At 43.4% G+C, this 22991-nt stretch overlaps 1 protein-coding gene across 7 annotated transcripts in view; it reads right to left on the bottom strand.

Moving 5' to 3' along the window:
- Positions 1-693: 693 nt before the first annotated feature.
- The window catches only part of RAPGEF6 (Rap guanine nucleotide exchange factor 6), a 1719096-nt gene continuing 1696798 nt past the window's right edge, over positions 694-22991 (bottom strand). For all 7 annotated transcript variants that reach the window (XM_069652531.1, XM_069652536.1, XM_069652533.1 and 4 more), the window contains one exon: positions 694-21662. In XM_069652531.1, coding sequence (XP_069508632.1) covers positions 21637-21662 — 26 coding nt within the window. In that variant the 3' untranslated portion in view covers positions 694-21636. The remainder of the gene's footprint in view (positions 21663-22991) is intronic.

The raw sequence follows: 22991 nt of genomic DNA, 5'->3' as shown, positions 1-22991 counted from the left end.
TAATGTAAGAAATTTGAATGTTAAATAATGAAAAAAGACTCGGAAATAGTACTGAAAATGCATGACTCGAAAAAATCCAGACGACGAGACAGTTTTGAAAGAAAACTACAATTTCAAACCAAATCTTGCATGCAAGAGCAAATGTCCACCTAATGTAGCAAATAATTGTGAAATAGCAGTTGGTAACAGTTACACTGTACTGGGCAGATGTAAGCGGGATGCACCATAGAACATTGGCATTCTGCAACACATTATGTTTCGCCTTGAATTTGGAGGTAGTTAAACATCTTTGGACACATTAATATAAAAACCAGATTAATTATGTTCCATCTTTATGGAATACAGGCCCCTAACCGTACTTCCCATTTGTCCTTATCGTGTGACATGTTTGTTTTACCATTGCACTGGTCTATAGGAAGGTTTTAAAATATAATAATTTAACACAAGGCACTAGATTCTAACGCTAAATAGTTTGCTTTCTTTCATGCCACCTTTGCAAGTGGACCAAATTGGATCTGATATTTGCCCAATTCTAAATACACAGTTTAATGTGCAAGGAAAACAGTCATGCCCTGGCAGAAGGGAACTAAAGCAGACATATGATCATAGTGGCCAAGTTTATTGCATTTCAATCATTTACTTTCATATTGCCATAATATCACCGAACCACAGAAACAAATATTTGAGACGCAATAATTTTGTAGGTTGTTTATTGTTTCCACCAAATTAGTAGATTGGAGAATAAACAGGACTCAAACATTCTCTTAACCAAAAATATAACCAGTATTTACAATCACTTGTTTAAAATACAAAAAGCATACATCAGCACTGTCTTTCTAAAAGACATATGTGTAAGAGGTATCAAAAAATAGGAGACACATTGCTTGTTACATAATACTTTACAATCACCGACTTGTGCAGTACAATTGCTATTGGAAAAATCATTACAACTGTGCAGTTTGACAATATGCTCACTTATTTATAAATTCATAATACCAAGGTAAACTGCATTCCAAACAATTTGAGAGGCAAAACACACAACCAAAGGCAACCCTGAACGTGTAGTCCAAGTACACAAACCTTCCCAAAGAGATGCTCTCTTTTTTGGTGGTTTCTCAACAGTCATATTTACATATGTATATATACACAAAATATTAATCACATATTAAACTACACACTTTACTGTATTCAGGTAACTAGTCAAAATATAGAAAGAAAAAGATAGGCGGCTCTAAATTTCAAATGAAAAATGTATAAAACATAGAATCTTGAATGTGAAAACGCAGAATAAACAAAAAAGTTGAAGTTTAAAATACCCTTCTAGTAGCTGGAAGAGTGGCGAGACAGCAAGGAACAGCATTGTTGGGGTGTGGGTAGGTGAGCCACAGGGAGAAGATATTAGGCTCAGTTTTAAATGTTTAAGAAGTTGGCCTAATCCAGTCCAGAAAGGGCATCTGTATGCAGGGTATAGGTTACAATGAACCATTTTGTATTAAAAAGAACAATCACAGTTTATTTTCAATTTAAAAAAAGTTGAATTTCTTGAACTTATAAAGTAATATACAGCAATTCTATTGTTTGTCTTTTATTCATAATTTATACATTCTTTTTACTTTTAAAATGTTAACATACGGCCCAGTCTTTGCACCTTCGTCACCCAACTCTTTGATGTGATATATCATTTTTAAGCAAATTGTTAATCTATGCCCTAATCACTTTACCTCAGTAATATATCTTGAGAAATAGTATTTAATTAAAAAGATTAGTGTTGGTCCAAAATGATCCCAGGCACAAGAGGGTGTTACTAAAAATAAAATAAGCAAATGTACACTGCAAGTTCCGACTATGGATGATGTGGCAGAAAGGAGACACCTTCAATTTAGAAAGTACAAGGCTAGCTGTCAATAACATCTAAATGGCCAAAAAAGCAGAAGGACTGGAAATTGGCAAGAATCACCGCTGCGGGTAGTGACACGTAGGAATATATTTAATAGCAATCTAATTGTGACTAGTATTAAGTGGATTCTGTCATGTTAAAGATGTATCTGAGATGTGTTAAAAAGGAAACTGCATTAAAGGAGTGACATACGATGTGGTAAATATTAACGTGCTAGTATTTCTACGGGGAACATTCTGGCACTGAAAGAGCAGTGTAAAAGAAAATTAATATCTTCCTCCGAAGACATTTAGCCTCTACTGTGGATTTTAGACTCTGACATTTATTTTTGATAACATCTTGATATGTAAATGTACAACTCACTTTCGAACTGTATTAAGGCATTAGGTTTGAGCCCCTATACTTATTATAGCGTATGTGTAACTCTTTGGACAACAGGTTATGAAGAGTTTGGGTGAAACATTAACTCCATTCATCTCTTGGGACATTTTCAAGATCAAATCTAGTGGCAGCCTACTGAGCGGCAACTCTCAGAAAAACGTACTGCGAATCTGAATCAATCAAGGAGTACAACCTGGCATTTAATAAATATTGAATAGGAGGCTTATTGCCATGAAATGGAAGGCTAGTTGTAGCGATAAGCAATGTGATAAAGCTAGTCTGGTCCCATACTATATAGGTGTGAAGTAGGGATTTCATCAGGTTGTTCGATTGTGAAAAGGGTGTTATGGCGAACAACTGTAGTTAGTAGAGCGGGCGGAGAGGAGTATACAATCTGGAATGCATTTTTACATATGGTAAATTTCCCATATGTTCTGATGCCCCGACTTCCGTAAGATTGAGATGCAATCACTGGTGTGTGCCAGCATTCCCTTGCTGGGTAGGCTGGTAATGAATATTGTGAATGGAAGTAAACTGATGTATAGATACCTTTACCAGGATACAGGTTGTTGAAACTAAGACGAAACTGTATGTACGTTTTGGGGTTTTTGTTTGTGGATTTTGTATGGTGGCAACGATGAAATGTTGATGGATTCTTTTTGATTTCTTTACAATCTATTTATTTGGTAAACTATGGCTGGGCTTGTTAGAAGACATAAGAAAATTAATTCATAAATAAAGAAAAAAAAAAGTATAACCTGAGTCTATTGAACTATCTCAGGAAACGGATGTAAGCCTACCTTTTAGAAAGAATAGAACTGGGCTTTGTGACGAATCCAAGGATAATGTCCCTTTTTATTGGCAAACAAACACTACTCCAGTGGTTAAAATATGACATGACCAAAAGGTTTTTACCATTTCCCCTACACTAAACACTCACGTGCCACACCAAACAGTGTATTTATGTAAAATAACACTAGTAACAGGTATGTATAATACTGGGATGAGGAGACCCCATGGAGATGCAAAGAGGAGACATAAGAACCACCATCAATGTTCCAGTTCTTTAGGACATTCAATAAGAAGTACGGCAGAACAAACCAACTAAGTAGTAGAAGTGGTTCGGAGCGGTTAAGAAGTAGAGGCAGACTGAATAAGAGAAGTCAGAGAGAAGCGAGCGATCAAGAATTAACCGAAAAGTTCAATACTGGTTCACAACTGAAGAAGAGAAAGAGATGGGGAACGAAATGAAGAACAGAAGGCCAGTGTGCAAACAGCTGGCCCGTTCTCAAAGAAAATCCACTGGAGTGAACCACTAACCCGAGATGAGATGCCTTAACGACAGCAGAGCCAAGTACCAGTACGTCAGCAGTGGAAAAGCAGGCAGCCCAGAAGAGCCAAAGGGCTTAGATCAGCAAGGGCTGACCAGAAACCAAACTATTATTGATGCTTGGCAGGAGGAGCAGGGGGCTGAACCGAGAGGCTGCTGATGTGAAAGAGAACATTGGAGCAGCAAAACTCCCTGAGACAACGAACTCCACGGCGACAGACAGCACGCACCAGACACCAAACAAATGGGATACCAGTGGGAAAGAGCAGAAGGCATTCCCCACGGGAGTCTCACGCATTTGGTACGGCCAACGGTGTGAAGGTACACTGGCTCGAGAGGCAGCTAGGCGAATCTCCCACAAAGCCAAAGTTTCAGTTACCGGTTGAGGGAGGCAGGAGAGTGTACTCATCCTACTAGAGAAACACCATTAGGAACAAGCGTGTACTATGCTCATGAGAATCTTCCTTGTCCCAGCGTTTTGGAAAAACACTGGAAATATTTGGCAGGTTAGTGAACCAAGTATGTTGGACAAGTGAACAGATGCATAGACCTTGGTAGGAGAGTATACCCAAACAAGGTAAAGACTGTTAAAGAATCCAGACTACCAAAGGGGCGGCAATATCCCAGAGGCTCGCACAAAACTAGGCAGGAGAGTAAAATCAAGGATGTGAATGAACATAAAGTTGGATAAAGAAGAGGGATATCCTAAAAATCACAGACTGTCAACCCACCCCAAGAAAAATAACCCTGTTTGAGCACTGAGGAAATTTTCTTTTGGAACACCTTGGTTTTCTTGTTAGAACTTTCATTTTGGAAAAAACAAACTTTGGCTGCAGGTGATCAGCCAAGGGACATCCTTTCCCCTTTTGGTACTCTTTGTTGAGTTTAGATTGTGAGGGTCAGATTAGGTTTTGGACATAGGACGAAGAACTTTATTTTGGACATTCCGACACAGACTTGAGTTTTTCTTTTTTGAGGCAGGGAAACCCCTCTTAGATTTAGGGAAAGGTAGGAGTTTCCCCAAACTCCCCTTTTTATTTACTTTCAATAAAAATGTATACCAAGCAACTTACCACTCCTGTGTCTCTCGCCTATCTCTGTGCCCTCACAGCTTTTTCAATGTTTCATCATGAATGGCCATTTGGAAATGGGTGAGCTAACAATGATCGACTTAGTTGCTTTAATATCCTATGCACTGAAAAAACCTTGGTGGGCATGCAGCTCATCCTAAAAGAATGGTAACCTATAGGACCTGGCAAGTGTCTGGTTCATCAGTGGTTATTGGATTGCAGTTTTGCCTCAGATAAAGGAATTGCTAACCAGAAGGTATTTCCTTTAACTCACAAACTGGCACTCAATAGGACAAGCTAGTGTTTTAGGTTTGGCTATGATCTGCCACTAAAACATGATTGTGAGCTGACCATTTAACCAGCATGGACATAGGAAAGGACTGCTAATCAGAAGGAAAATTAAAGTTACCCACTGTAGTGACTAGAGTACTCATAGTCCTTAGTCCCATTTCCTCCCTCCTTGTGGGCGTCCCCCAACATAGAGCCAGTACCAGAACCTTTGGCAGGGCAAAATTGAACTTCCCCTTTAAATTTAGTACAGCGCGCTGGGGCGCAGCACCGGGTGTGGGAACGCCCCCAAGACACCGACCTCCGGCACCTAACCTCAGTCCCCTTTTAACACATATGCTTTAATACATGGCTATGCTGAATATTTTAGCAAGATGTGTGGGAAAAGCCAGCACGTCGTCCAGGGAGCAGGAGAGTGGATCCAGCCCCTTGTCACGAGCCCAGTGGCAGAATCTAGTCCACTTACTCGTGTACTGAGACCACGTAGATTGCTTTCTGGCCTCCTGTATGATATCCCAGTTGTCCCCAGACAACTGAGCATAGTTAAGTCTCAGCTGGTCAGGCACCAGACCGCAAGGACTAGCATGGCTGCGTCCGGGTGCTCCACTGCGCCAGCTAGCCCCTGCTGGGCATTGGAAGGTGGACGGGCCCCTGGGAGCACAACGGCAGCAGATCCGAGAACCAAGCCCTCGACGGCCAGTGAGGGGCAATCAGGATGAGTCTGCAGCCCAACGACACCTGGAACTTGCAAAGGAAACGCTGGAGCAACAGAGGTGGATGAAGGAGAAGGAGGAAACAACACTTGCGGCTGTGCCAACAGAGCTGCAACGTGTCCCCCCTCACAGATCCCTGACCCCATCCTTCCCACAAAGCAACCCAGGGGCACTTGGAATTGATAGGAGATGCGAATAAGCCCAGATCCAGAACCCTCCATCTCTGGAACAGGGGCAATAAACAGTTGATGTGTAACTCGTAGGTGTTGAACCCCAAGGGGCTGAGCTGGTCCGCTTTAGCATTTCTGTCCCTCAGGAGATGGACCAAGGAAATCCATATCCCCTCCGACAGGGCCCATTTCCAGATTGACACAGCATCCATGCACAGGAGGATAGGGACAGAATGGGTGCCACCGTGCTTGTTCAAGTAAAACATTGTTGTGGAGTTGTCGGTCCCGACCAGAACCGCCTTGTCCTTGATGAGCGGCAGAAAAGCCTTCAGAGCCTGGCCCATCGCCCTGCATTTGGGCAGATTGATATGCAGGAGGACTTCTGCCCTGGACTATGTGCTATGAATCGAGTAGGCCCCCCAGCACAAAAGCGAGGAATCCATCGTCACCACCAGAGTGGGCTCTGGCAGGGTAAAGGGGCTCTCACTGCCACATTGCAGTCCATCAACCACCATCTCTCGGAGGAGGGGCAGGGGAATTGGAATCCTGTCTGACTGAGACCCCGTTTGCTGGTCCCAATTGGCCACCAGGTGGCGCTGGAGGCACCTCATCTTGAGGCGGGCATGCGGAACTGTGACCACGCAAGACACCATCAGTCTAAGAAGGTGCTGTAATCACCATGCTGAGGTGGTCGAACTGGCCAGAAAGTACCCTATCGCTTTGTGCAGGGAGAGGAGCCTCTCAGGCAGTGGGAAACCCCGCTGCATGGCTGTGTCCCAGCGCACTCCAAGGACCTCCACATCCTGGGCAGGAGTTGGCTGCTACTTCCACTAGTTGAGGGAAAAACCCAGCTGGTGAAGAACATCAGTCAGCCAGCGGCAGGAATGCACCGCCCTCTTCGAGCGAGCTGGCTCTCACCAGCCTGTCGTCCAAATAAGGGTGTACGTGATGGCCCTCATAGCGGAGGAGACCCACCACCGCATTCATCATCGTCGTGAACACCTGAGGAGCCGAGTTGAGGCCGAAAGGCAGCACCTTGTACTGGAAGTGGTACAACATAATAGTGAACCACAGAAATGTATGATGCGGCTGGTAGATGGGGACATGAAGGTATGACATCCTTGAGGTCTAGGGAAGAAATTCAGTCCCCTGCACAGAGACTCGGCTATGTGCATTGGAGTAATCATCTTCAAGCGTTTGAGCGGTAAATAGGTTGAGGAATGACAGGTGCAGGACTACTCTCAGGCCAGCCTGGTTGTTCTTGGGTACCACAAACAACCCAGAGTAGAAGCCAGAGCCCCTGTCTGACTGAAGAAGTGGCTCCACCCCCAGCATCTTCAGCAGAGAGACGATCTGCTGTAAAAGAGCTGGGCACACTATCTGAAGCATAGGAGGGGAGGAAGGGTAGAGGAAAAGGAAGAGGAAGACTGAAGCCCGTGGAGATTATAGAAAGGATCCAAGAACTCTTGAAACAATGCTTCCAGCTGTCCTGAGAGCCATCCAGCCCCCTAGAGGAGGGCTATGTTCCCTGACCGTTACGTCATTGGTTTTTGGCATCTGAGGCGGGAGCGAAGGAGGGGGAGTGGAAATGCATGATGTCCTCTGTTTCATACTGTGGTCAGTGGGGGACCTGACTGGCCTCCATGCACCATGTCCTGAAACCCCTTGAAGCCGCTGAAAGTGCGGGGCTTGAAGTCAGTTCTGCCCTGGCTCTGAGGGAAGGACTTTTGCAGTCTGTGTAGGTCTTCTGTTTCGTTAGCTTGTCATCAGTGAACAAATGAAAAAGATCTGACCCCTTAAAAGGAGTATCCAGGATCCTGTCTTGCACATCAGAGGAGAAATTCGTGACATGCACCCACGTCGTCCGCCTCATCTCAACCCCCATGCACAGCCCCCTGCTTGCTGTGTTGATGTGGGAGACTGTACACTCCATGAGGTCCTGCGCAACTGCCAGGGCCTCTGTCAGGCCGGCCTTGAAGGAAGCCCGTCCCTCCAGAGAGAGTTCAGGCAGGAAATCCCCAGTCTCTCACCCCAGCGGCTGGTTCGCCGCAGCTAGGAGGGCCTCAGCATTGGCCTGCTGCAAATGCAGCACAGAGTTGAGGTAGCAATGCTTGTCAAAAGACTCGAGGGCTTAGTCCTCTTTGAAAAGACAACTGGAGGCAGCCCCTGTAGAGGAGGACGAAGGCGATGGGTTTGAATTTAAGGAAACTGCCACCACCACTGAAGAGTGCGGCTGGGGATGGGGTTGGGAGGCCAGGAGGAATGGCTCCCCATCCAAAAGCCTGAACCGGCTGTCCAACTTCTTGTTCATCTGGGTGTCGGCCCAGGGCTTCTCCCAGATCTTTCTTGCCACCTGCAGGACCTCTTTTTGGAGTGGAATGCCGGAACGGCTCATGGCACGCTGGGCCAGCAGCTGCACCAACACCCCCAACTCCTGCGGGGGCCTGCTCTGGCTTTGGGACCCCCCAATAACTCTGCAAGGCCGTGAAGACGGTCATGAAATGCCTTCACTGATGAAGGCACTTTGTGCTGTGTGTCTTCGTCATCATTGCCCCCCCTCTTTTTCCAGACAGAGGGGAGTCCTGTTCCTGGGACACAGGAGCCAGAGGGGTTCCCCCTTGATCCACACTCATAGGTGACTGTGGGGGAGGTGTTAGTGGTATAGGAGGAGGAGGGCACTGCAGTACCGATAGGGCCTGGACCGGAGGAGGAACAGGCTGCATCACTGGCACTGTCTGAGGAACCGGAGGAGGGTCCAGAGGTGGAGGCCTAGGAGGCACAACCTGTGGGATCACTTCCCGAACGATGCCCTTAAGGAGCCCTGTCATCTGTGGGGAGTGCATGAGGAGGAGGAAGCGCTCGAAGAAGTAATCCTCACACGCTGATGGATCATGAGGGGCAGGGCCCTCAGCTGCACTGGGCCTCCTTTCCTAATTGAATAACCTAGGTGCCTGGGGCGTGTAGCCGTAAGGCTGAGAGAGGTAGATGTAGCCCTGTGGAGACCATCCGACCTGTACCATAGGGTCTAACGCTGCTTCCCGAGGGAAGGGCAGCGGAACCTTCTTGCAGGGCCCACTATGGGCTAAGAACTGGGAACAGACCCAGAGTCCAGATCCAAGATGGCTGCCAGCCAATCAGGCTCTGCTGTGTACTTGTCTGCCATCTTTGGGCCTACCGCTACACCCTGAGAGGGAGGACGCGCCGGCCGGGCACCACGTGCTAGCTCAGACATGGACGGGCACTCCATGGTCCCTGAAGCAGAAGCATCGACTTCAGAGATGGCACTGGTAGACTCAGAGCCCTCAGCCCGCTGGCCGGTAGTCGAATGGCCCTGCACAACGACCTAAGAGGTGGCTCCGGTAGGCTGGGAGCCCTGAGCTATGTAGCTGGTAGTAGTTTTGGATCATGCTTTGAACTGACTCCTGGAGGTAGAACATGACAGTCCCTTGGCCACTGGGGCAGAAGAGGACGACAAACTGGATCGTCCCTCCGTGGATGGCCTGGAAGAGCCCCCTGGTTTGGGAGCCAGTAGCCTTGCCGGCCTAGGGTCCGTCAACGGAACGCCCGGAGGAGCCTCTCGTGTTGGGAGCTGGTAGCCTTAACAGCCTCGGGTCTGCCAGAACCAGAATCCAAGGTCTCCTTCCCAGTGGAAGCCCCGGGAAGGAGTCTCTGTGCTGAGGAATCTTGCTAAACAAAGGGCCTACCTTGTCTTGACGTGGGGTCCTGGCGACAAACTCTTTAAGGTGACCTAGAGGAGAAGAATGGAAGATGTCCCTCGAGCGGGAAAGACGATTCTTCAAGTCCCGGTGACCGAGAGTGCTACAAGCCGCCCACACCTCCCAGCGGTTGTCGGGTCCTATGCACTCAATACGGACAACATGGGGGGTCCGAGGACGGGAACGAGCCATCGCAGGATGCGCATCTCGTGAAACCTCCTGCACCAAACATGTGCTGGAGGAGGCAAGGCACCGAATGAAGGTAAAAAAGATTTTTTAAAAAGAACGGAGAGCACGCAGAAAGATGAAAAAGCCACTGTGCCTAGCTGCCAGGTCCGGCACCGTCTGTGGGGAAAAAGGGACTGAGGTGAGGCGCCAGAGAGCAGGTTCTCGGGGGTGTTCCCATGCCCCGGGCTTCATCTCCTTGTGCTGTAAATTTAAAGGGGAGGCTTAATTTATCACTGCCAAAGGTTCCGGTACCGTCCCCATGTTGGGGAACACCCACAAGGTTGGAAAAGGAAAGGGGCGTATGAGTATTGCTTTGATGCATTTTACACTGTCAAAAAAGAAAATGCTACACAACAGCCAGATTTCAAGTTTTCCTTTGGCAACCAAACACATTTAAATGGCCAACCTGATTAAGTACAAAGGAGGTTTCTTCTATGGTTCACGGATGGTAAAACAAACATTTATTTGAAACAAGTATTGAAAAGAATGAAGCTTCTACATCAATTACGATTTAATGGAGACATAGGCATCTAAAAGAAAAATAAACCATTTTCCCGAGCATAATGTACAACAGAGAGGTCTTAGAAATATAATGCATGAAACCGTGACGAGCTAACATCACAGAAAAAAATCTGCGTCTGTGTATTGTGTGCCTATAATGAGGTTTCCAACAGAATGGCACACAAACAAAATATGAAACAAAATAAATTGCAAAAGAAGGATGAAAATCCAAATAAAGAATGGACAGGTATGTTTTTAGAGAGGATATACTACATTAGAAAAAGGTGTACACCAGTTGTAAAATGCTGCACTACGAGTACTGTTCAAGGACTAAGAAGCATTTATTTCCTTTACAGTAAATATGTTCCCCATTTTACTTAAATTCTCCATATTGTACAGGTTTGGGGAATTGGCTACCCTTCTAGGTTCTTTTCTCATAAATCAAGACCCTAGATCACATTCCAGACCTCCTCAGAATTGTGTGAATCATAGCTGTGATTGGCAGGCCTTTATATAAGGTCTTCTGGCTGACATATTAAATATTTAAATATCCTTTAAAGAAACATTACCTTTAGATTTTCACATTCTTATGGTTGGAATGAAAGCTAAAATGTGGCAATTCCTTTGAGAAACTGCAAACCCATAGTTTCATTTTGCGCCTTAATTTAAGAGCTGCTACACAAAGATGGACAAGCTGCAGACATCCACCAGGGACATCACACAGTCAAAGGGAGAACAAGCACTAACCCATAAAGCCTTTAAAAGATAGATGGACGCAAGCAGCTGTCATGAAGGTAATTCCCCTTGCACCCAAATTGCGTTCTGTAAATTATGATTTTGTAAACTATGCGAGGAATTTGCCATTGAGTGTGTCTGCTCATTTAGAACACACACATTGGAGAGGTATCACAACTCACAATTCGGGTTGGGCTGACATTTGCCATATCAGCAACAGCAGCCAAAATGCGAAACACACGACCACTTTACATGACATGTTAGACCATCATGTGAAGTGCAAGCAGTGCACATCCTGGGCTCTGCATGACAAACCGGGGGTCAGTATGAGCCATTAAACCCACCAAAAGCAAACGCTGCAAGGGCCAAGGGATGTGCACAAGAGGCAAGGAAACAAATCAACAGACCTTAACTGTTATGATTTATTAAATGATAAAGCTGCAGGTCTGTCTATTTTACTCTCCTTAATTGGGCAAATGACACAAAATAACATCTTTTCGCTTCCTGTAATTTCTAGGCACAAAGAAATTAAGTGTTACAACAATAACTTAAGTTTTAAAAATGTACGCGTTTTTAGAAATATCTCACTACACAACGAAAACAACTTTGTTTAGTCCATGAACCATCCTTTAACGTCTCCCTCCCAAAAGAAGAGTGTAATGTACTCCCACCTCAAAATCCTATCTGGAGCCCTGGTGCTTCTTTCTCCATATGACCAACTTATGAACTCAACAAACGTACTTCAGCCATCTAATCTCCCAGGTAACTGACAGCTGAAAGGGAGATCATCTCTTCCAGAGCAATGCAACCCTGATTGCGTTGCCAACTACCACTAATCAATGTGATCAGCTGGTGCCAAAAACATACAGCAAGGGTCAGCAGAAGCAAGGCACTGTGCATGATCTAAAATCAACACACAATATTGTTTGTGTGATAGTTTATGGTGTCTTGATCCATGCTTCTAGCAAATTGATGTTTGATTAGGAAAATATCAGAAAATAAACGAGCCCGAAAATGGCTTGAAAAATAAATGATGTTCCTAAAAGGTACACATGCTGGAAAACAGCAACCTGTCTGACCTCAGTCAAGCCGAAAGCACGCTACACTGTTCACTTGGCTCAAATTATCTTGTGGTATGGAAAGTTTTTTTTATGCCGTTTTGCATTGTATGAATAAACTTGTCAAACTCTTGAAAGCACCATGACAAATGAGAGCTGGCACATAAAATCCGATGTACTCAGTAGACACGCTTTGCAAACCCTGGTCGCATAAGGACAGGTCCTCCTAACGTCCTCACTTATTATTAAAAAGTCTAATCCAATATTAAAGCTGTCTTCATTCTGCAACACTCTCGATTTGCTTCTCTTGAATTGAAACACCCCTAAACAATGTTAAAACGAGCAACAATTCCATCAATGGCAATCCTGTTTGCTGCATTACAACAAGCAATAGTGGAGGTGACTTATATTGCTTTGAAACCACCACTGCCATCAATGTATCATGACATAAAAGCAACAGATTGTCCATACAACACACTTCTGTTGTAGATCTGCAATGGCACTGTGCGCCTTTAGGAACAACCACATGTATATTTTAGCCTCTAAAGAATGTGGTGTCAAAAAGAATGATGTTTGATCCAAGCAGAAGTCAGAAAACCCACGCTTGACAGTCACTTATCCTTTGTGAAGACAGTGTAAGGTAATGTGTTTTTCATGCCCGGAACTCACTCTTCTGGCACCAAAAATGCGGTATTGAACGTCACACACCTTAAAAGTGGCATACGTTCATACGCTCAAATTAGGTGTTTTTAAAACTGCGAAAAACACAGATTTTAGTCTCAATGATTTAGCATACGGAACGAAAGGGATATTATTAACCCAGCCTTTTAGAAACTAGCCAACAATAGCCATCTCCAAGTAAATTCTCATCTGGCTAATGACTGAAAAATATAAGTGATGCAAGACAACATGCGTTGCCGAAACCCGAAGTCAAAGAAATGGCAAACTCGAGAATACTTGACATTGCCGACACCAATGCACACCTTGCCAACATTATGAGCAACCCAAATGTAGCCGTCCATATCAATATGGCTGCCTGGCATTCTGATGCCTTTCACCCAAGGCATGCTCAGCCTACTCAGAATGGCCTTCCATTATTTCCACTGACCTGTACGAGGGAATAGGGGAACACTTGTAGAGCAGGCTGAAGGACCAAAGGGTTGAACTAGCAGCAGAACCCGGTCATGGGTGACTTCTTGGAGAACATCTCGAGACCTGTTTCTGTATAGAGGGGGTAATGGGTACACGTGAAGAAACCTCCAAATAGAGAAATCTAATGAGTGGACTATAAACCAGAAAATGACTTCACACATTATTTGGTGACCTGCATTGCTATTGCTCTCTCTCGTTTAATGTGAAAAATTGAAGAGTCCACCCTCGTATTTACAGTTAATGACAGATGCTCATGGACAGAGGCTCTATTTAATTCCTCGCCTTTGACTATGTAGATTGTTTGATAGTTTAAGGCACCTGGCCTGGTTGGGGGTGGGTGGGTGGAAACAGTTCTACGTAGGCTCTCCAGATTCTTGCAGGTCAGGACCTACCAGGTACAATTGGGCATCTATGTTTTGCAAATGGGCTCTGTTCTTTATAACACCAGGTTATTTGCTCGCCCCCTTATTGTTCGGTGTCCGGCAATTTTGTGACATCATTTGGGGGCACAGCTTGCAGGGGCATCAATATGCTGATGATGGGCAATCCTATGTCTCTTTTGAAGGCAGCCCTTGGAAGGCTCTGATATATCTGAAAAGCCAAGTGTGAGAAACCTAGGGGTGTTCTCACTATGAAACCCCAGGGATCAAATACTCAAGTGGCAAGGGGTGGACCATCTCTGTTGGATTTCAACCCTGAGGGAGCACAAGCGAGGATCACCTTGGTGGAGAACCCTTGGAGACATTAGGGAGAACACCATTAGCTGAGAAATGGTATTCCCCGTCCCCTACTCCGACATTTTTACCAGATAATCCCTCAGCTTTTGTAGGATGGTGTCACTCCACCTCATTCCAACCATGTCCTCCTTGAAAATTCAGAACCGTCCCAACAAATAGTTATAAGAAGGTCTCCACTCACTATTCCCAAGTCCCTCTTCCCAGTCATAACGCTAAGAAAACATTACCTGAAAGGTCCATTCTATATGAAACCCTTTCACACATATTTTTTACACATTCTGCAAAACATTACAACTCCCATATAATCCTACTGATATGACTGAGATGAGGAAGAATAAACCTGGAGCAATGAGAGTTACCCATGGAAACCCATGGCCCATTAGTTCCTATGGACAAACCCCATTTTGTTCCATTGACAAGACCAGGCAGGATCAGGCACTTCACCCAAATCATCTATACCTGCAACCAATTAACTCTCCCAACTTGGATAAAAGGCAGAGCTCACAAGCACATATTGAGCAAGGCTGGAGGCTATGAAGGACGACTTCTGCAGAGCGGCAGCAGCAACTAGAGCTGGAGAAACCTGAAGTCCCAGAGGCTGTGCGAGTGAAGGAAAAACTCCAAGAGAGCCAAAGAGGAAGTCCACGTTTTGCGAAACCATATGAAAAGTCCGAATTTTCCTTCATTGAAGCCGTGGAGAGAAGCCTGGTCCCTTTGAGGGATTGAGTTGGGGAGGCATGCTGAAAGTAGAAGACTGAATTAAGGAGGCGCGAAAACGCAGACAAACCATTGAGCAGCGCAGCCGGTGAGTGGAAAAGGGAAAATACAAACCCGGTTGTGATAAAGTGAAAGAAACTGTATCTAAGATGCAAGGTTGTGCGTAGGACGGCAACCGCAAGAGAAAGAGAATCTCGAGTGTTTGGTAATCTGAAAGATGATACAGAGTAATACTAGTGACCAGGCAAGACGCGGTCGCCTATTCGGAAGTGTCTGTGCTATGTCCATGAACCATTAAAGGCTTTAAGAATAAAGCGTGAAGATTGCACCTGAACGAGGGAAGCCGAGAAAGTGAACAGCAGCAGATCTGAGCCAGAGGAGGGGGATCTGAATCATAAAACAAGTAGCTCAAGCCCAAACGAGGGAAGCCAGGGGGAGAGTGTACTGGATGAGTGATTGAACTTTTAAAGCAAGATACAATACCCTTGACAGAGTGGTCTGGCACCACGTGGGTCCTCAGTCGAAAGCCTCTTTAAGGTATCCAGCTGAGAAATGGCAAAGTGAAAGTGAGAAAGAGAGCATATCAAGAAGAGAGTGCGTAATTGTGAATCTAAGTGGTCCTGCGACTGGTTGAGTAAAATTCCCCACACACAGAAAGCTTGAAAAAGTAGAGGAAGTTGGTCCGAGCCCGGTACTGGGAGAACAATTGAAAACATTGCATTAAAGTGGCTCTGAGCCCAGCCGAGGGGGACCCAGGTTGAAGAAACTGGGTCTGAGTCCGTTAGAGGGGGACCCGAGGTGAACAGTAAATCACCCAAGAAGTTGTACATGAGAATCCTGAGGAGAAAGGAACTTTTGCATGTTTGTCGCATCAGGCCCTCTGAAGTAAGAGACTTTGAATGAGAGAGACTTTGGCACAGAAGGCCCCGATACTGAGATTTTAACTTCGTCCTGGAGAAGGCAGAGACTGTGCCAAGCTTGAGTGTGCCGCCTTGTCCCACGCTGAAAACGTGCAGCAGGGAAGCCAACGGTGTGAATATCCTGTCATATCATTTCTTGAACACCTTTCTTTTGCATATTGTTTCACACACTATCTGTATTTATAAGTAAGGATTGGCAATAGGTTTTTTAGCATAGGCCCTTTTATTTTGACAGACTCGACTAGGACTGCGTTATCATTTGATGGTCGTAGCCTGCTCCCATCCTTAGATTTAGGATTACATAGGCGCTTTTCAAACCCAATTGAAGTTCAATAAACACCATTGAACTGTGATCACTTGTAGTCTGTCTTATTTGATACCATGCCTTCCTTGCATAAGTCACTGTGGTAGTCGACCGTGATGGAGACAAAGTGGCTGAAATAAAAAAAATGCCATGGCACTTTCTGTATGTGTGTTCTGACAGGCAAATGAAACTGTGCCAAACGACGTGCAAGTGTCATTTGTAAACGGTGTGCTCTCTAACTCGTGACGCAGTATGAAACATCATGGTGGTGTTTGACCAAAACCTTAACATGTATCTAGAGGGTGCTGTAATCTTTAAGGAAGCATATATCCTTTTATAAATTGCCTGGGCTTTACTTCTCTGCAGGTCATCAGAAGACTGGATCCCTGGTTTAGGCTTTCATTACAATGCGTTTGGACTCCAAGCAAAGCTGCCTGCATGCCTAACATTGACACTGCAGCTGCCATACAAAACATGGCTGCTGGAATGATGCGATGTGCTTGGCACTTCAAGCATATTTACCTTCTCTTGCATGCTCTGCATTGGCTTCCTATATTGTTTCTTCTTAAAAATACGCTGCACGTTATAGCCTTCAAAACTAGGCACGGTGAGTGGTGAATTTATCTGCAGACGCGAGTGATGGCCTTGAGGAAGACTATACAAAACCTAATGTCCTCCCAGGCAATGCAACTCAGTGCCCAGAGGGTTTCACCTAACAATGGAGGTTCCGCCTTCTCGGGTGCATCTTTGAAGCAATTAAATGTTTGGTTTCCTGCGTTAAGAGCAACACAAACATTATCACTGTTCTGGAGGTGCTGTAATATCAAGTACTTCCGGTAGGCTTTTGTAAGCAGCATTCAATGCCAATTCTATTTGCTTTTAGCCTATTCAGTACTGTGTTACCTACTACACTTTCGGATAAGCACTTTTAATATTGTAAGCATAAATGTTGCAATAATTTCCCAGACCTATAGAGGTATTGCCCAACTACATATCTTGGGCAAATTACACCTCTTCATTTACAAAAATGCGACGGCAATATTCCTCAATTGGATTATAAAATTCTAGTCTTGTATCTGCAAAAGAAAGAATGGGAGCCAAGCACAAACCCTAGTAACAACCAGATTTATATAGAGCTGACGCCCTGCCCGACTAAACAGTAGTCCTCATAGGATTCTTAGATGGGGACAGTTAAGGCAACTGCTGCCACAAATTATTATTAATCACTTTCCAATCAGACAAATGCACTAAGCCATGAGACCTGAGACCTGAAGTGTTAGAGTGAGTGTTCCGGGCAAACCACAGAAAAATGACACTCTTCTATGGTCTCTGTGGTCTCTCTCTGAAGTGGTCATGGCAGGCAGCCTGACCAATGCTGAATACTACTTCAATGCAATGCATTATTCTTGGACGGATTAAAAATGATTCTGACAAACTGATTGAACCCCTAAATCTGTGCCAAAAAGAGTGCAATGTTATGATTACAACTAATACAAAGAATCTATCTGAGAGACAGCATCCAGAACAGAGTCATTTTAGTAGGAGTCAAAGACGGACAGCAAACACTTCTAGGAAATGGTGACCTGCGATGACAAAACTTGGAGAATGTTATTATGCTGGAATAATTGGAATATCGAGGAAGTAATCTTTTAGGTCAAATGCCAAAATGTAATCTCGATTCCCCTCATGTTTTGAGAATGATTAATTGGAAACTTAGTAAACACTCGCAATGGAGTAAAAATCCTACAAGACTTGTGATTTGAAATTCACGTATTGAGGATTGATTTGTGTCACTAGACCTCACGAGCAGCAAAAGGTGTAATATTTCATGAGATGAAGAACCAGCAGCATTTATTAGGAAACAAGTCCGTCAAACAGGTGGTTCGATTTTGGATTGAAAAGAATACAGAACGCAGAAGAAAAACTGAAAATGAATACTGATAGACATACTGTAAAAATACAGAGTTTGAAAACTAATTGTGACCGCTGAAAGAAAAGGGGGACTACAAGGCAGGAAGTGACATTTATTCTGCGTAAATGGGCTCGCGCAGTGTTAGATAGACCTATAATGAAGTTTTGAAGAACTCCTATAGATACATAAGAAATTGAGGGAATGAAGATAATAATATGCACATGATCACCGAACGTGTACGCTTGTGATACCTGGTATCATCTCAGAGCCGACTGGTCAGTGCAAGAAAAAGCGTTTTAAAGTTGCATGCTCTCTTCTATGCACATTCTCCCTGCTGGATAGTCTCACCTTTAGAAAGTGGTGTCCGCAACACTGCATGGTTCTTAGAATTTTCTTTCCTGTATTTTCTTTCCTGTTGCATTCACAGCTGCCAGCCCACTACCAAGAACTCCTTTTAAACATCACTGTCATAATGGATATTTCCATTACATTCTTCACATTGGAACAACAAGTGCTTGAAATGTAAATATTCAACCATGTCACATACATAATCTAAAGCAATTGTGTGTGCCTTTGCATGCATTTCAAACTGTCCCTTTGGGATTGCATGAATGCTGTGACAAACAGGATCACATTGCACTTTATTATTTAAGCATGCAGAATCGTTAAATATGAGCTTGATTTAGGAGATTAAAAGCTTTGAAGTGCTGTGCCGACAAACCAGCCACATTCATATCTTGATAACACTTGGCTTGCATTCATCTTTCTCTTGGACTACCCATATTTTGCGAGACTTCAAGATTTGAGACATCAATGGTTGAGTTTTCCAAACAGGGACAATAATAATAATAATTCTTTATTATATAGAGCTGCTATTTTAGGGGAGCGCTTGACAACAGGTGCTCGTAATTACCATTATTACTATCCGCATTGAGCAACCACTGAAAGATGAAGGCAGCAGGTGACCTCTTCAGAGATGCACTGCTATGTGTATAGCTATCTGCTGCTCCAAGGCAGCACATCCTCAAGATTGTACAAAGGAATGGTCTATTTGTGGCTTTGCAAACCACATAACATTTGAAATGTGTGTTGACTAACAGAAGTGAGTAACAACTGTACCTCAGGAAATCTCCTTAAATTCTGCTACCTTGAGAGACTGATATAGATTTGTAAGAACGCAACAAACTAAAAGAGTGATCCCCTGTCAGCATGATTTTAAAACCTTAAGGTTCGAATATTAGCCACTGTTTGAACATTAACATTCACAACCAAGCTGTCCTACTCATGTATGGAAATACAGTGAACAACATTCATATTTATCACACATGACTCTCCTAAGCAGACAATTTTTAGAAACACTAAATTAGAAGTACATTCACACACACACACTTCAAATAGATCACGTTGAATGATTATATTTGTATGTGGTGTATGGAGCCAAACCCTTATCTAGTGCTCATTTTTAACTGAATTCATGATTAATTTCAGAAATTGTCTGTTAGCCGTGTGAATACAGTAATGACAGAGGTATAAGGTTGCGTCTTCAAAGTGTTTTTCTTGTCTGAGAACTGTTCAGATGTCTGCTCTTTCAAAATATGCTCTAAAATTAGATAGCTTCTAGCCAATTAGGTTGCCCCAAACGTTTAATGAAAATTCTTTGACAGCAATTTCCCGCTAATTAATAAGCAGGCTCCTTATTTTATAGAAAACATTACTGCAATATAGCAGGGAAGAAAAGGAAGGGGTTTCCCTTTCAACGTTTGTTTTTGTATATTACCACAGCAGATTACATTTTCAGCTTAATATTACTAAAAGAAACACCCAACTTCTTTAAAAGAAATGGTGCATATTTGTGAAATTGTATACTTGAACCGAATAATTCAGTTTTCTATCAAATTCGAATAATTCGCTTATTTTTTTATAGAGCTTCAATGAGCATCTTAACACTTGTTGTATAGTATAGGGGAATCTATTGAAAAGAACATTTTCTAAGCATAATTTTGTTGCAATGTTTTACATTGAGTGCAGTATTTCTTTAAATGTACAAATAAGGCAACTTTAAGTCTTACTGCACTCTGCTAACTTATGCATTTGAAGGAATATAAGAAGGACATAAAACAAAAAAGAATGCAGACAAGAATACAAAATAATATCACAATATTTGTTTATATCAGAAAATAAATATGTAGTCATCTATTTAAATTATACAAGCCCACAAACAGTATAAATACAATTGACGCATCAAATGGATTCAACATAATTCCATATGGATCAACCACAAATTGACCATTACAGTCTGTGCACATGAACACAATTGAATATTTTTTTTGTTAGCAGAATCTTACATTCAGAAAGGTACAAGGAAAGCCAACTATTGAATTTGATAAGTCAAACAATGCAGTAATGTAAGACTTTTTTGGGGTTAAGAGTTTGTATTAAAAAAAAGAACGCCTTGTGTCTAGCGTTGCTTGTAAACTTTCATTTTCAATTAAACAAAGTTATAAATGCTGCCACAACTTGCAAGTCCAACTGTGGCAATACAATGACACCTAGCAATTGTTGTGCTCGGAAAGAAAAAAAGAAAGATAAATTAATTATTTCCAGTTAAACCTACCTAACAATTAGAGCCTGTACTCTGGTTTCCCAAGCAAATTAAAAGCAGGTAAGCTGCAGGGCACTTCCAGTGCACTGTGCATGTCTCTGAATACATAATTTACACTATAGGCCTAGATTTATAGATATGGAATGCTTAAATGCAACTATGTTGTTTCCGAATAAATAGGGATGCTTGATTTCTTTAATTCCACATTATGTCATTTTATCGCATATTTCACAATAACAGCAAAAAGAAAAATTATGAATTGAATTGACACAGTGGTTTCTAGCAATGATTAAAAATAATTGAGTCATAACATCTTCGTTTCCCATTGATTACTCTCATAAAACATTCTTTGTGTCTTTAAAGTGTGGTGTTATGCACTGATCTGAATGCAGCAGAGCTGTGATTTCAGACATTTATATACTGAAAAACAACAGGTGGCCGTGATCTGCTACTGCTGACCTAGGAGGGAACTCAATGAGCTATCCTTAGGCTAATGTGGATATATTGTTTGATACTTCATGGATCTATTTATCAATTGCAAGTGCCACTTTGTATTTGGTAACTGATCATGTGACCAATTACAAAATATCTGCTCCACTGAATGCTCTGCTAACACGAAACAATTTCTCTATATGCTTTTGTCATCTGCATTAGACAACCAGAGTACTGTATAACCTGCAAGAAAGAACTCTCTACCTTTTAATAAATTACTACATCATCTCTGTTGCCTGCATAGAAACCACAACTATTTCCGTTGCTCATAAAATAACCTTTAGAAACATCACATCAGTATAGAAAATACATTTAGGGAAACTCTACCAGAGGGTTGAATATATTTTAAGACGTTAAAAAGCTCCCAAGCTTCAAGTGGTTCGTGACAACTTGTGGTCTCAAGATACCAAAACTGGTCCCTTTAATGACACTGGCTTCCGTACGAAGGTTCAAGTGGTCCTCGGATAAGTTTGTCCCTCCCACTGTTACAAGCAGTTCCTCATGTTGTCAATGACAATCCTTGCAATGTCATGGCTGCTAGATTGGAAGGTGAACTTGCCCAGCTGATCCCGTCGTTCACCATTCAGATAAGAACATGTTTATGGAGGTTAGTAGCAGCAAACTGCAAGCGCTAGCCGACAGTTAAACAGTATGGTCCTTCCCAGGTCCCTCAGGTTCTGAGTGGGGTTAAAATCGTAATACTTAGTCAACAGTTAAACTGCTGACACTTGTTCATCTTCTGCAAAAAACAAGAAAAAAAGACAAAACAAATTAGTTAAATGACAGCAATGCACATTTCAATATTAGTCCATAGTCGACCCGCCCCTGTCACAAACAATACATGAATAAAGGTCAACATCATGGGATGCTTGCACAATTTGATTGCCTGAAGGTTGACATCTTAATGTTATGGTGAGGAGAGCAACTAAATCAACACCACCGCCACCACCACCACCACCACCACCACCAGCTCAAAGAGATAGTCCATGCAGTTTCTCACAAAAATAAATTGGCTTGTAAATTGTATTCTTTATATGATAGGATGAGCTGGCATTGCGGTCTACCTGAAACTTTCAGTTAAGGTATGCTTTTAAAAATCAGTGCTCAGCTTTCTCGCAGGTTTCAAACCGAAATAGCTGCACATGATGTCTGAATGTTTTTGGAGATTTGCGAAGATGCATTAGTCTAAAAAAATATATTGGTGTCATGTGACATCTCTACAGAACCCGACCCATATGGTCTGAGCTGTAAAACACCATTTTTCCAGAGGACTGAAATACAATAGAAGCAGCAAGACAAGCAGAAGAATGCAGTGAAAAAAACAAGAATCCGCAGTTAATGCGCTATGAACACCTGGCAATGCAACGCATAACTAAATTCATCTACCCATTATATAGTGTCAACTCATCTTTACTTCAGAAAAACGTTGGTGTCGGAAAAGAATCATCTAACAACAGAAACAGATAAATTAGTCGCAATGCGGGCAGAAAATAAAGTTACTCAAGTAGTGACTAGAGTACCCAGTCCCCTTTCCTGCATCCTTGTGGGCATCCCCCAACATGGGGACGGTACCAGAGCCTTTAGCTGTGAAAAATGGAGCTTCCCCTTTAAATTTAGCATAGCCTGTGAGGGCGCAGCCTCTGGAACACTCCACCAAGGCCCCGCCCTCTGGTGCCTCACCTCAGTCCCCTTTGGACACATTGGACGCTCAGGTACCCAACGGGGGAAGGTGGGTGGAACGAATGGAGGAAAAGGGACTACGGACAATGAGTACTCTAGTCACTATGGCGAGTGACTTTAATTACTCCTACGTCCCGTTCCCTTTCCTCCATCCTTGTGGTTGATTCCACCGAACAAGACCATAGGTTGGACAAAGCAAAAAGGTTCTTCAGAACTGCTTGACCAGACTCTGTATCGCGTCTGGAGCTGGTGTCCACTGAGTAGTGCTTACAGAAGGCCGACAGAGTGGCCCAAGTAGCCGCCCTGCTGATTAAATCCCAAGAGCCATGTCTCTGAAACGCGACGGTTGTGGCCTTATCTCTGACTGCATGGGCATGAATACCTTCAG

This window comes from Ambystoma mexicanum, chromosome 3p (genome assembly GCF_040938575.1).
Source record: "Ambystoma mexicanum isolate Mex_15411 chromosome 3p, UKY_AmexF1_1, whole genome shotgun sequence".
Taxonomy (NCBI): domain Eukaryota; kingdom Metazoa; phylum Chordata; class Amphibia; order Caudata; family Ambystomatidae; genus Ambystoma; species Ambystoma mexicanum.
The sequence above is the reverse complement of the archived record's forward strand: the minus strand, read 5'-3'. Positions and strand labels throughout refer to the sequence as shown.